General features: G+C 40.9%; 2 protein-coding genes across 3 annotated transcripts in view; one reads left to right on the top strand and one right to left on the bottom strand.

Moving 5' to 3' along the window:
- Positions 1 to 13276, bottom strand: part of SYN3 (synapsin III) — a gene marked incomplete at its 5' end in the record, with an annotated part of 180153 nt that overhangs the window by 105320 nt on the left and 61557 nt on the right. The window lies entirely within an intron of this gene.
- TIMP3 (TIMP metallopeptidase inhibitor 3) overlaps positions 1 to 13276 on the top strand; it is a 39499-nt gene that overhangs the window by 14424 nt on the left and 11799 nt on the right. The window contains exon 2 of the mRNA XM_082488162.1: positions 12553 to 12635. Within this exon, the coding sequence (XP_082344288.1) occupies positions 12553 to 12635 (83 nt within the window). The remainder of the gene's footprint in view (positions 1 to 12552; positions 12636 to 13276) is intronic.

Raw genomic sequence — 13276 nt, 5'->3', positions numbered from 1 at the left:
TTGAAATGGTGGAAATGTATTCAATCTGAAATGTGAGGGAAAATGAAAATATCAGAGTCTTCAGCATGGAATTTTCTGGAAAAAAGTGTTTCTGATGCATCTGAATCTAATGTTCTGAAGAGTTAATTCAAAATGTTCATTTTGAATGAAGGTGTCATTTCACATCAACATTTAGACTTCAAGTGCAGTAGAAAAGAAATGCTGATTCAGGTTGAAAATAGGTCTCAGTTCTGAGGAAAATAGAAAACCATTTTGCTCAAGTTGGTGCTTTCCTTAGAAATTTGTGACTTAAGTAAAACCACATTTCCTGATAGGAAAAAGCATTTCCAGAAACATTTCTACCAGTCCCATCCCTGATAGTTTAATGGTAACAGCCTCCCCTTCTGGAAGTGCTGATTTTGATCAGGTTACACACTACCTCTCAAGCTGGGAGAGATTCCAGTTCATTAGTCGTCTGGGGTTTATAGTTAGCTTTTTCTGAATGCTGAGAATTCCCTTTAAAACACAAATCTACATAGCTTTTGCTTGCTCCGGTCCTTGGCAGTGGGCAGTTCTCCTTGGGTTTGCTGCATTAATGAACAAACAAGTTTGTGGTGGTGCTCCTGCCACTGGACTGAGACAAGGTATTTCCCCTTCTGTTTCTGTTAGTTCCCTCTTGTCAATGTTTAAACATGCTTACACCTGTGTTCCAGGTGCAAGCTTAACTGGAGCCCTCAAAAGCTGGCTCTTGGGAAGGTGGCTCATTACTTTGCCAAAATAGTCCTGTTATAGCAATGTCTCAGGAGACCTATGCAGGCAGGAAGCAGTCAGGCTCTATGTATGCCCTGGAAATGATTACCCTTATCTGTAAACATTCAGCAATGCAGTCCAGAGAACTTCTGCCGCCCAAAACAGTTAAAGGGCCTTACAGCGTTTAGAAATAGCAATCACTATGCCAGGGCAGCTGTGAAATGACGATCTAACCATGTTTTGTGACCTTTTGTGTTTTTATTTTTCTAAAAAGTTACAAGTACACCTAAGAAGTGATACCAGAATGCAGGCTTAGCTCCCCCAAATTGAAAGTTTTTGGTAAGAATACTCTACAAAGCTCTCAAACTCCAGTAGCACAGATGACCTAACTGACTGGTAGGTTCACTTTAACTAAATCTCCATCAGATTCATGTGGTCAGACTTGAGAATTTTCATATAAAACCCACTAATTAGCAATAGCAACCAGGAATAAAACAGTATGGGTTGGTCTTGGATTTGTATAAATATCTGTTGTGCAAAAAAGAAGTCAACAATTGGTAGACAGGCACTGTTAACCATTCAGTGCGTTCTCTGTGCTTACAGAAGTCTAGCTAAGAGTCATACCTCATTAAAATTTCATTGGGAGCACCAGGATGCATATGAGCGTCCAAGTAATGACACACAACTTCTGGAAATCTATTCTGATTATGAGCTTTTGGGCTGTTCATGAACATGAAATTTTGATGATGAAGTCTATATGAAGGAAGTTTGGGTAATACAAGAATAAGATGGTTATACCATTTCTCTCTCCACTAGAGTTTCTATAGAATGACTGACCAGTCTGTCAGTAGGACAGTCAGGGAGTTTCTGAGAAAATGGAAGAACAAAGGTAACTGGCCAGCGTCTGCCTACCCTTTCTGCTGTCAGTACTCGGTGTCATTGCACAGGGAAAATCCCATGTCTTCAAAGCTAGAGGATGTACAGTGTGCAGTATTTATGTTACTTATGCAAAGAGTTGTTCCTTACAGGTGTTCTTAGACTTCCAGGTCTTCTCATTACCTCTTTCATGAGAGGTCTCATATCACTTTTCTTTTTTTTTTTTTACCTTACTCCAACAACAAATCAACACTGAGTTCTTCTGCCCTTTGATATCCCTTTGAAGGTCCAAAATGAAGGATGTTGTTTTGGAACACAGTTATGACAGGGCACTGCATAGGATCCTGGAAAGTTCTGGATAGGTCAGCTAACTGGTTGGTGTGAGGTTTGCCCTGATGTTGTCCTGACCTTGACCTGTAGTCTGAGTGGGAATTGTGATATAAGAGGCTCAATCAGGACTTGGGGAGGTTTTCCACTTGTAGTAATGATCACTGAATCAGGATCCAAGTGCTACACCTAAGTCTTTACATGGTGCTCAGACTGCAGGGTAAAATTCTTCATGTAGCTAAGCTCATGCTGTAGTTACATAATGGACATTAATAAAATGGGCAATTAGTAAATTCCTTAAGCATTATGATAAACCATAACTGTGTCATGGACACGTCCAGTGTCTGTCAGCTTTGGAACAATTTATAATGGCTCAAGAATGGTGGGAAAAGGTACTGGCTTCTCACAGGAGAAATTGTTTGAATGTGGGTTTAATTCCAGTGTGGGGCAGGCTTAATAGTAGGTCCTGTCAGGTCCACTGCAAATAGGAACAGCAGAGCAGCACATATAGACCTGACCTGGTTAAATATGTTTTTGGTGCAGACAGCTGCTTAGCCTATCAGTTTAATGCAAGTTTTCTAATGCAGGAAGGAATTTGCAGGCCCACCCAGTACCCTTGAAATCTATACATGTTCCCAAACAGTTCTTCCTCTCTAGGTCCTACGTGCAAAATGGAGTGTAAACCATGTGATCAGTGGAGTGCAGCCTCCTCGCAGAATGCTGGCACCCGTCCCAGGCGGGTGAGGTGCTGAAGCAAGGAGAGTCCTCTGAAGTAAGTTGCTGAAGCAGGGAGTGTCCAGGCCTGTGGCTTTTGATACTCCCTGTTTTGAAAGGTTTACATGGGCTGTCAGAGCTGCCCTATTTCTAATGCGCAGAAGAAAACTGCTTTCAGATGTTCTCTTTAGCAGGACTCTCCTTCCTCCTCCTCCTGTTGGACCACTTGGATGTGACCTGTCAGTGTGTTCATGGATTGCACGGTGGTTTAAGGAAGACTAATAAATAGTCTTTGGGTCAAGAATTTGCGATTGCCTCCTTGAAAAATACAGTAGTTAATTTATTACGCTTGTTAACTCTGGATATCCCACAGAGGAAATCTATCACTAAGAAGCAAAGACATGCCAGTTCTAAGTATCTGGCTTTGCAGATACCTCACTATTACATGAAATGTAGCATCTACCAGGTTTGAGCCCTGGACATTCACTGTAAATATGGTTGAGTGCTGGATCAGAGCATCTTTCCCCCCTTCCTCTTGTGATGTATGCGAGCAGTCTCTTGGCTGCTTGGTGAAGATAGTGGTTTTATTCTGAGAATCAGATATTAAGCTGCAACACAACAGCTTGCAGAAGGAGTGACCATATCCCAGTCGAGCAACTTATCTACAGCTTTGCAGGCTAAGGACTTCTCTTTCTCACCAAACTGAAACTTCCTGGGAGATTTGCAGTCAAAAAGAAAAAGTGGAACAGAAAGTTGTATCTACACTGCCTCTTCAGCCTCGAATCTCCTCACTGTGCACCCATTTTGATGTACATGTAACAGCAACATCAGTTGAATACTTGGCAGCAACAGACATTGCATTTGAGGACTGTATATTACCCTTGCTTAGGATCAACAGTACTTTATTCTTTAAGCAGTGCCCATGACCTCAAGGAAGTAAAAGTCTGCCCTGTGTGAATCAGAATGGGATTTCTGTGATTGTAGTAGGTTCTTTAAAATGCTGCTCAATCCATTTTAATCACTCTAGCACTCATTCTTGTAGTTTATTATAATGATCTGTGGAAATGGAATGGCCTCAATTGCAACTGTATCACTAAATCACAGGCAAAAGACATGTTTTCCCTTTGCAGAGACTGCTCCCCTAACTGTACTTCTTAACGCAATTCATCTCTCATCATATGTGCTCCAATTTGCTTTCCATGTTACTGCTCACTTGATGGGTTGGGCAATGATCAATGCCAGATGCACATTCTTTTCAGGCAGTAAATGCTCCTGCAGCAGTAAGCTGCACCAGGTCCTTGTTTCATTAAAATCGCATGTGGTTTCCATTTGCCCCTAATTGGTCTCACTTCAGCTCTGCCATATTCTTGGAGTGGAAAGCTTAGACCTGTGGCTCCTTCGAACAATTCCAAAGAGCGATGAGAAACCAGAGCCTTGTCTGTCTCAGCCTGGCTTCCCCTCGTCCTGTATGTACTGTGTCTAGAAGTATTTGATCTGGGAGTGAGGACTGAGTTAAATCTTATTGCACAAATCTTATGTAGACCAAAAGAAAATGGAAAACGTGTTTTGAGTTGAGCATTGCCTGACCAGCTTTGAGTCATATACTTGTTATTTTTATCCACTGTTGTAAGCTGGCTTTGGAAATGCTTTTGTGTGTTGGTTTTGACAACCATCTTACCAACACTGCTAACCTTGGCTGAAAGCAGTTCTCTTGTTGGCAGTTGTCAGTGGCACAAAATGAGGCAAAATGCACTCTGCTGAAAACATCCCTTGGAGAGAGGTGCAAGGTGCTTCTCTACTGCACTCTGTTCATGAGGCACTCCCTTCCCCTCCCTCCGCTTGCATCACTTTTCCTTCCTTTACTCTGATACTTGCCTACTGCCTTTTGCTTCTAGACTGAATTCTAATAAAAATATTTAGGTGGAAAGTTAAAAAAAAGGAGACAGAAATGGTTAGTTGGCAGGAATTACATTGGTTTCTCTTTTTATTTTACCAGAGGTTTCTCAAGGCTGTAGGCACGCTCATTAGGTAGCCTGCAGTGTCTCTGCTTACATCTGTAGCAAACCTAGAATGTCTTGTTGATGCAAGTAGTGAGACTAACTTAACTATGTGTGTAACTCCTGTGACTCAACTCACTCTGTGCCTGTTCTAGCTAATCTCTTGGGCCTGCCTGGCTTTCCTGAGTTTAGTAGGTGTAATAGCTAGTAACACCAGACACTGGTTTTGGTTTTGGTTTTTTTTTTCCTTTTTTTCTTCCTTTAGCTTCTCTGTGTTTATCACAAGGTATTTCGTGAAGCTAATTTCCCTTGGCACGAAACATACCGTCTACACATGGATCTAAAAGATTCTACTTGTAAATGGATATAAATGCATTTTAGATCCCTCCTTTCTTCCTCTTCATTTCAGTCTTTCCTCCATCTTCCCAACAGACTATTCATGCATGATGGGAAAACGAGCTAACATCAGGAGTTAGATAAAGGGGCAGTGCTGGGCAGCTGAAGGGTCTTCAAGCAAATTGCATATAGGAACCTGAATGATGTGTCTAGAAGAGAATTTGCAGTTTCTTATCCAACAGAGACTTCTCCTTTCTCTCCGGTTCTAATGTATTTCAAAGGGAGCTAGGGCTTCCATAGGGTAAGGTACACCATATGGGGAGGGAGAAAAATACTTGCTACTGCTGCCCTCAGAAAAATTGTATCTAGTTAATAAGCTACAGGTGAAATGCCAAGCACAAACCAAGTTCTGCTTGGTTTATGCAACCTTGCATCTTTAATTTGTGGTTTTGTTGGGAGGATTAACTTTCTCCCAAGTAAAGCCCTTTTAGAGCAATTTATACTTTTGAAGTGATGGGAGGTATGATGCAATCACAGTCTTGTATGAAGGAGTTGTATCACTCCTTATTTTGCAGCGTTGGAAATCAAGCAGTACAGCGCGTTGTGCAAACAGACTCTTAGTGGCAAGTAAATCTGCTGGGATGGGAAACCTGTTAATACTTAGCAAGTGAAATTATGATCAGTTGTTTTAGACAGAACTCGTGCCTGGGTGAAACCATTTAATTGCCTTCAAACAGCCTTGCTGTGCCACAGACAGGAAAGGATTTTTTGATCTGTAAAACAAAGGCCAAAAGTAAATGTTATAATTCTGGTTAGAAAATGGGAAGGAAAGATAATCTGGGTGTCTTGCCTTCCTGTTTTTATTTAGACCTTGGTTGCTAGTCAAAATGTTTCAACGTGCTTGTTGAAGTAAGCGTAAGTCGTTTCCACTGCAGTATTTATGGGGCAGCTGTCTGACTGGTAGAGGTGATTGGTGTCAAGAAGGTGTTCTTTCTCAGTCAGAGCACTTTGAGAAGGCAGGAAGTCAAGATTTGGACTGCCAGTACTGGGAGCTAGTTTGTTGGTAAGGGTTATGAGAGAAAGCCAACCAGCAGTGAACCTCTTACTTCACTACCTTTTTTTTGCTTTCTTGACGAGGTTCTCTGGTGATGCTATGTACCAGCACAGCTGGATTTGGCTTCTTCCAAGACAAAGAAAAAGAGGTTTGCTTTGCTTTTGTGGCTTTGGCTGGAGGTCATGATGGAATGAGGCAAAAGGAAGCTCCTATATTGTATTTTTTAGCCTTCTCGTGCTTTGCAAGAAGCCTTCAAATTCATTACTCTAATTTGTAAAAGAATTTTATTTTGATTATTTAGGAGGAGGTGACTTTCCATACAGACAGATCATCAAACAGACTGGAGGCTTATATCTGTTTTTTTTTTTTTCCCCTCTTAGTGAACCTCTGCTGTCATCAGCATTTCCCTCTCCATTCTGCTTTGCTGTGGAAGTGGAGGAATGGGTGATAGGCTGCTTTCTTGTCCCCCTTGCAAGGCAGGCCCGACCCACTTGCTGCTCATACAAGCCTACAGCCACCAGGCAATTTAATAGAGCTTCCCAAGAGGCTGCATATAGCTGGGCCAGACTTCCAGTCCAAAGGACACAATCCAATTGTAGTTATGGTCCTCTATTTTAAGGGAGACCAAGAGTGTTGGTAGTAATTGCTAACAGATCGGCCAGGGGAGTGGGAAAAGGACTGCAGCTCATGAGAGAGAGTGAGCAAGACAGACACAGCAATTTTGTCTTTTTAGCAGCACCATCAGCACCAATGCTAGAAAAATCTGTGTGTAGAAACATCCTGCCTTGACCAGGTTAGGAGACATCCCCATAAATGCCAGAATAAACTAATACCTCAGTAGTGTGCTAGGTATGTTCAGAAGTCTTAAACATACCTGCTGTCTTCACCGTGCATGATGGGAGCCCTCCAGCATGTACCAGTACAGTAAGGAGTTTTTGTGAGACAGGCTGAAAGAGAGAGCTGCTAGTAAAATTGGTAAAAAGTTCTTAATAGATTGCTCTTAGGAGTGACCCCTTGTATAGTCTTTGGATGAATAAAGTGGCAACCATCCTCCTTGGCATGTCCTGTGTCTAGTGTTAAGGCAGCATTTCTAAGCATGCCGTTCCATTGGGGGTTGCTTTTGCTGTCTGGTTCCTGGTGTAGTCAGTGGCTTCAGGATAGAAGGAGCATTTCTTCAGCCTCCTGGTCACTTTGCTGCTCCGCATGTATTTTATTTTGCCATGATTTGGATATCAAAGAATGGACTGGGATAATAACTTGTCCCCTGTGTCTCCATTAGTAAACAACATGAATCCTCCACATCCTTCACTTACTTAAATGCAGTAAGAATGCACCTCAGCCAAACCTCTCACTTAAAAATACTCATATTGCACACCAATAAAATAAATCCTTGGAACAATAATGAGAATTGTAGCATTTGTTACTTGCCTGAGCCATTCATGATAATTGGTCACAAGGGAAATGGGTTTGGAGCAAATCCTGGTCTCTAAAGGGTGTGTGCCTCCACTTAAAATGCTGTTTATGGATGACAACCAGCCCACTTGCATGAAAGCATCTGGTTCTCATGGTGCACTTGGGCATGCAACTGGGATTCGTGATGTTAGCTTGTGCATCTACCACTGCCCTCTCGTTAACGGAAGGTGAGATTTGTGACAGTGTCACCATCTAGTGGCTGGTCCCGATAAAGGACATAGACTGGAGTGAACGAAGACAGTTGATGCCTTTGCTTTTCAGTTGGGAAAAAGTGCTACTACACATGTAATAGCTAGTGTGTGCCTGGGTGAAATTACTTGGTAATTACAAGTCTTGCACCATGTTGTTTCCTCAGCTTGGCAAATGCATGCCTTGATCTCACATGTCCACTTCCCTTACATTGGTCTTTGACTGTTTGTCTACTCCTTGCCTCATGAAAACAATGCCTTCTGCTATCTCATCTGTAAAGCCAGTGTCCTCTTCTGCTTCATATCTTACCTTTAGGCCTATACTTCCTATGAAGCCTTGAGAAAATGGCCGCAGAGTAAGGGATAAAGTTATAAAGAGTACTTGAGATAGATATGTGTGCATTTGGGCAAATAAAAGTCTGTACAGGGCCTTTTTCTCCTATGCCCATTCTGATTTGTTTGCCTTTATAAGACTTCATCCAGTGACATTTGGAAAATATGTGATTTTTCTGTGTATTTCTGTGTATATGTGTCCATGCAGGCAGTGTGTACCACGCTAGAGATGCCACTGAAATACAAACCATTAGCTGCCCACACTATACTAGTCCTGTGGCAAATCTCAGCCATCTCTGTTTTCCTAAGCACTAAACTAGTTTACATTAAAAAAAAAAAAAAGCAAGGGAAAAGAGATAAATACATTAATCATTTGTGATAGTTAGATGTATTTCTTTAATCCTCAAACACATCAGGTTGTTATTTTCTTAAATTTTTTCTTAAAATATCAACTAAATAACCACTTTTCTTTCTCTCTGTTCTCTTATTTTTAAAATCATGTCAAATGTTGAGAAGCAATGGTATGGCTGCCATGCTTATCAAGATTTATATCCTCATCTAATTTAACTTTTCATAAATAATTACAAGTCACTCATGAGACCTTGCCAACTGCTCCAGTCCCACAAAGTGACCTGACCTGAAACCCCAAAGTACTGAGAAACATTAATCTCAGAGTATTTTCATAGGCAGTACTTCAAAGGGATTGTGGTTTAAAAATATGCAGCTATTTTGGTGACCACTTGTGTGGGATAAAGTTTCCCATCAGCAATAGCAGGACTGTAATAGAGCTTCAGGGAGAAGGAAGGAGTTCAGGGGAGCAGTCACAGCACCTTTTGCCTCGTTCTGCTCAAGCAGTAGAGGTCCCAGAAGTAAACAGTTGATTTAATTAACATAACACAGACTGAATTTGCAGCAGAAATACTGTAAATTTCTGATAATTTGCAGAGGGTAAAAAATTAATCTGGCAAGTATGTATGGCCCCCGCTCAGTTAGGAACAATGTTCTTTATCTTCTGGCCAGGTGTGAAGAGTGGTCCAGCAGTGTTACTGGTGAGCAGCGGTTTGAAGGAGCAAAGATAGGAACTGGGAAACAGGTGGCTGCAGATCTGCAGCTTAGAACTCTGTTCTGGGCAGATTTACAAGTGGCTGTCACGTGTGGAGGCTTAGGGTGATGAAGTTGGACATGCAAGAGCAACCTCTGAGCAGTCCTGTCCATCCAACATTTCCCTCCAGTTACCCAGCTGCATCTAATCCTCAGGGGGTGGGAATTTAGCCTCACAAAATACACAGGGTAGACTTAAGTTGGAGTATCCTGTCCTTCTTGGCTAGTGGCTTGACTTTTCCTTTAATATGGGAAAAATGAGACAGTGTGGTTTCTTTGTCCTTTCCTAGCTTTTTGGTAAAGGAAGGAACTTACCTAGAAAAGTTACCATTTGGGTGATATAGGCAACTCCTCTGAGATACAGAGGGCTTGACCCATTTCCAAAATGGCCCACATCAAGATTTTTCATTATTTTTACTAGGTGAATTTGCTAGGACGATTGTTCTCCTCTAACTTTACTGGGGAACATTACTATGAAAATACAGATCCTTCCACCTGCTTGCAAGGGTAGCATTAGTTAAAATTCGGATGCTGTTACATGCTAGTGTAGATGCGCATTTTGAATTTTTGGCTCTGTGGTGAAGCTGTTGATTAGTCCATAAATAAAAATTGGTTTCTTTCTGAAGAAAATACTCTAACTGTGCTACTCTAACTAGAAGTTAAAGGGCTGCCAAGCTAGCAGTTAAGTACGTGAAGAAAATGGGTTTGTCAGCAATTGGGAATGTTCCTGTCATCTTCTATGCTAACTGTGTTCTGGTTTGAAAACCCTACCATTTTGCAATATTACCTTTGAGTATATTTCTTATAATTGTCAATAGGATATAAAATTTCATTGTTGATTTCAGATGTGTCGGGAAAACATCAGGTTTTTCAATTTCAGTGTATCAGATATGCAATAGATGAAAAGAATTTTGACACCCATTTGCTATAGACTCCAGCATTAGTGAAGTGCCCTGGAGTTCACAAAGCCTTAAAGAAATTGTGTTCTTTCTCATTGACCCTTAGGCAGTTTGGGTTTTGTACCTTCACTGGTGGTTGTGGTGGTTGGGGGCAACAAGAAGAACCAAGTTCTTTTAAGATATTTGCAGTCCTCAAGGACATGCTTCAATATAGTTACTAAGTTTTGAAGAAGGGAGTAAATGGAAGTCTGAACAACTTGTTAAATAGAAGAATCAATAAAATTGTACTGGCATTTACTGCCATTGGATTTTGAAAAAAGTTTGAAAAAAATTAAGAATGAAGTTTTACACTCAATGAATGAAGGTTTTGTTGGTTCTTTGAATTAAAGCCAGCAGGACTGTCTTACCTAGTTTAAAATTTATTTGACAAGTCTGTCTGAAGCACAGGATGTAAATCAGAGCAGAGTGAGTTTGTCTTCATTTCACACCATACTTACGGAACAAGTTCCAGGAACTGGTGTGTATAACCAGACCTATCTCTTTGTTTAAATCTGTTGTTCAGATTATTCAGAAAGCTGGGACAAGCTTTTTGCCTCATTAATTTGGTCTAGGTAGTGAACAAAAACTTAGCCTCCTATTTTTCCCAGTTCTTCTGGTGGGCTTCTACAGCTGTTTGAAACCTAAATGAGCTAAGAAGCAACAAAGTGCTTGTTTAATGTCCTATATACCTAGCAAAATGGATCCCTGAACTTTGTTGCTGCTTTAGATAGTGCTGTAATGCAACTAATAACTTATTGGGTTTTCCTGCTTGCAAAGGAGTACCTCCACCGCTTTGTCTCCCTTCCATGCCTTCCTGCTTTTTAATGAATTGTTTTCTGTGATGCATTAATATGATACATTCAGCAAAACACAGATGAAATGCTGCAAAAGACTGCTGTGAAAGTAGTACCTCTGTCCTTTGCAGGGAGTTATGATCCAGGACCTTCATAGGCTCAGAAGAAATGATGTATGTGGTCTGTTTTAGTTGCTCAGTTTCAGTAGTCTGGAGCAATTGGACCATATATTCAGCAGAAGTGCACTGTTTGCAATACTGTGCCGATATAAGCTTTATGCAAAAGTAGCTGATCTGTCCTCTTCCACAAAAAAGGAGTTTCTGGGGGATTTATGTATAACTGTACATTGTCAATCATGTAATGAGTATGTTTCATTCTTTGGATTATTCTACTGGAATAATTTTCATAGCACTTGTGGCGAGAAGCATGATGAATAAGATTTTAGGTAAGATTTGTATGGTTATATTGTAGTTTTGATGTTACTTTTCATTGATGGATTTTTGTGTTCCTTGTTTTATTTTTTTTTGTCCTGTTGTTTGTATGAGTGGCATTTGGGGTACATGGTTTTCTAACAGTGATCCTTATTTTTCCCAGGATTGGTCTTCTCCAATCTCATTTTCTGCAGCCCTTGTAAAAATTAAGCCACCTCTGGTGCTTTTATAATGTGATATGATTGTTCTGGGGGAGTGGACTTGAGCTGAATACCTGCCCTGTCACTAAGCTTTGGTCCTCTGCTGAGATGAGCTGGTGGTTGCAGAACTTTTTTGAAGACGATTGATGGAACAGTAGTTTCTTTTGTGGAATGCTCCAAAAATAGATGAGCAGGAGAACTCTTCATTAAGCACTGACTGTAAACTACCCACTAAATCCATCTGAGTGATCTCAAAATCCTTATCTATGATAGCTTGGGCACAGTTGGCATTGCTGTGGTGTGTCTGTGTTACAGTGGAGGTATGTGTCAGGCTGGATGCTGTGTACACGCATGCGCACACACTGCCCCTTACTATCCATGAAGAAATGAAGTGCAGTCTACATAAGGTATGATTGGTCAGCTTTGGTTTGACTTTCAGGTGGCTTCTGGCTGGCCTGGCAGCTTTCACTGTGGACTTGATGGTTGCTGAAGAATCTGGTTTTGCACAGTAGCCATTTGTTCAAGGGAGCCATTTGTTCAGAGTTTTGTGGTATCTGAAAGGTGGCAGCTGTAGTGAAATTCCCAGATATGGGATATTCCAGTGCACTGTACTGTATTGTTGTAGTTATTGGGAAACAGAAGCTGCATTGGGCACCCAAAGAAAAACTTATAAGTAGTGTCTTGTTGAACATCATTCCATATGTTGAGAGTTAAGACATAAAATACGAACTTCATCCCAGTGGCTTGGTGCAAAGGTTTTAACCTGTCTCGGTCCCAGCTATAGTCTGCTTTGCAGATTGCAGTGAGATGTCAACATAAATAATGCCTGTTTTTATTCTTCACATAGAACTGGGTTTCCTCTAAAGAAATGCTTTGACATCCCATTTTACATGCCTTAGTTGTGTGTGAGATTTAGAATAAATTGAGAGGAAGGTTGCCCTGGAGTTTTGTTTTATTTTACAGAATAATTTCTCTAAGTGGCTTTTTTGAAGTGGGGGGTCTAGCCTAAATGTTGTGTAAAGTTGCTTATAATTTTTTGTATTTTTCCTCTCTTATGACAGTGATCCGAGCTAAAGTTGTGGGGAAGAAGCTCATGAAAGATGGACCTTTTGGGACGATGCGATACACAGTCAAGCAGATGAAGGTATGTTTGCAGACATTTCACATAGGCTTGTAGATATGATAATGATTCTAATGAACCTGTAATAATGAATAGAGTTTGCATACTTAAAATAACAGCACCTCAACTTTTCGTTTTGGTCAGCCAGAATGGAAGGTAACCAGCAATTGGTAGAGATTCGTTGGAGAGGGGAAAGGAGCAGGAAGAGGTCATTCCTGACATACAATGCTGAATACCTGAATTCTTCCTTTACTTTTAAAATTTCTGGTAGTAAAAGATGCCACATGGGCTTCTGCAGATACTGGAGTCCTGTTGGTGTTCAACATGCACAGTGTCAAATTGTGGAAATACAAGCTTTTCCATGTAGCACTTTCATTAAATTCAAGATGTGATAGTGGTAGGGGGTCTGCCAGCCTTGGGAGAGGGGTCTTTCATCTCTTCTTTCCTTGCATTCTTTGTAACCACCAGTTAGAATGATGGCACTTTTTTCCACATACAGAAAAAATGAAACTCGGATAGTGAAGTCTTTATATAAAGCTATATAAAACCAAACACTGTAGCTTTCAAATACCATCAGCTCAGAAGAGCTGTAAAGTGTTGACCCAGACATGAATCGAGGTAGAGCTCCAACACCAGTTGCTTGGTTTCTCTAGTTCCTCTCTTCA

This window comes from Vanellus vanellus, assembly GCF_965231255.1.
Source record: "Vanellus vanellus genome assembly, chromosome: 1".
NCBI lineage: Eukaryota > Metazoa > Chordata > Aves > Charadriiformes > Charadriidae > Vanellus > Vanellus vanellus.
Note: the sequence above shows the minus strand (reverse complement) of the source record. Positions and strands in the feature narration are given on the sequence as shown.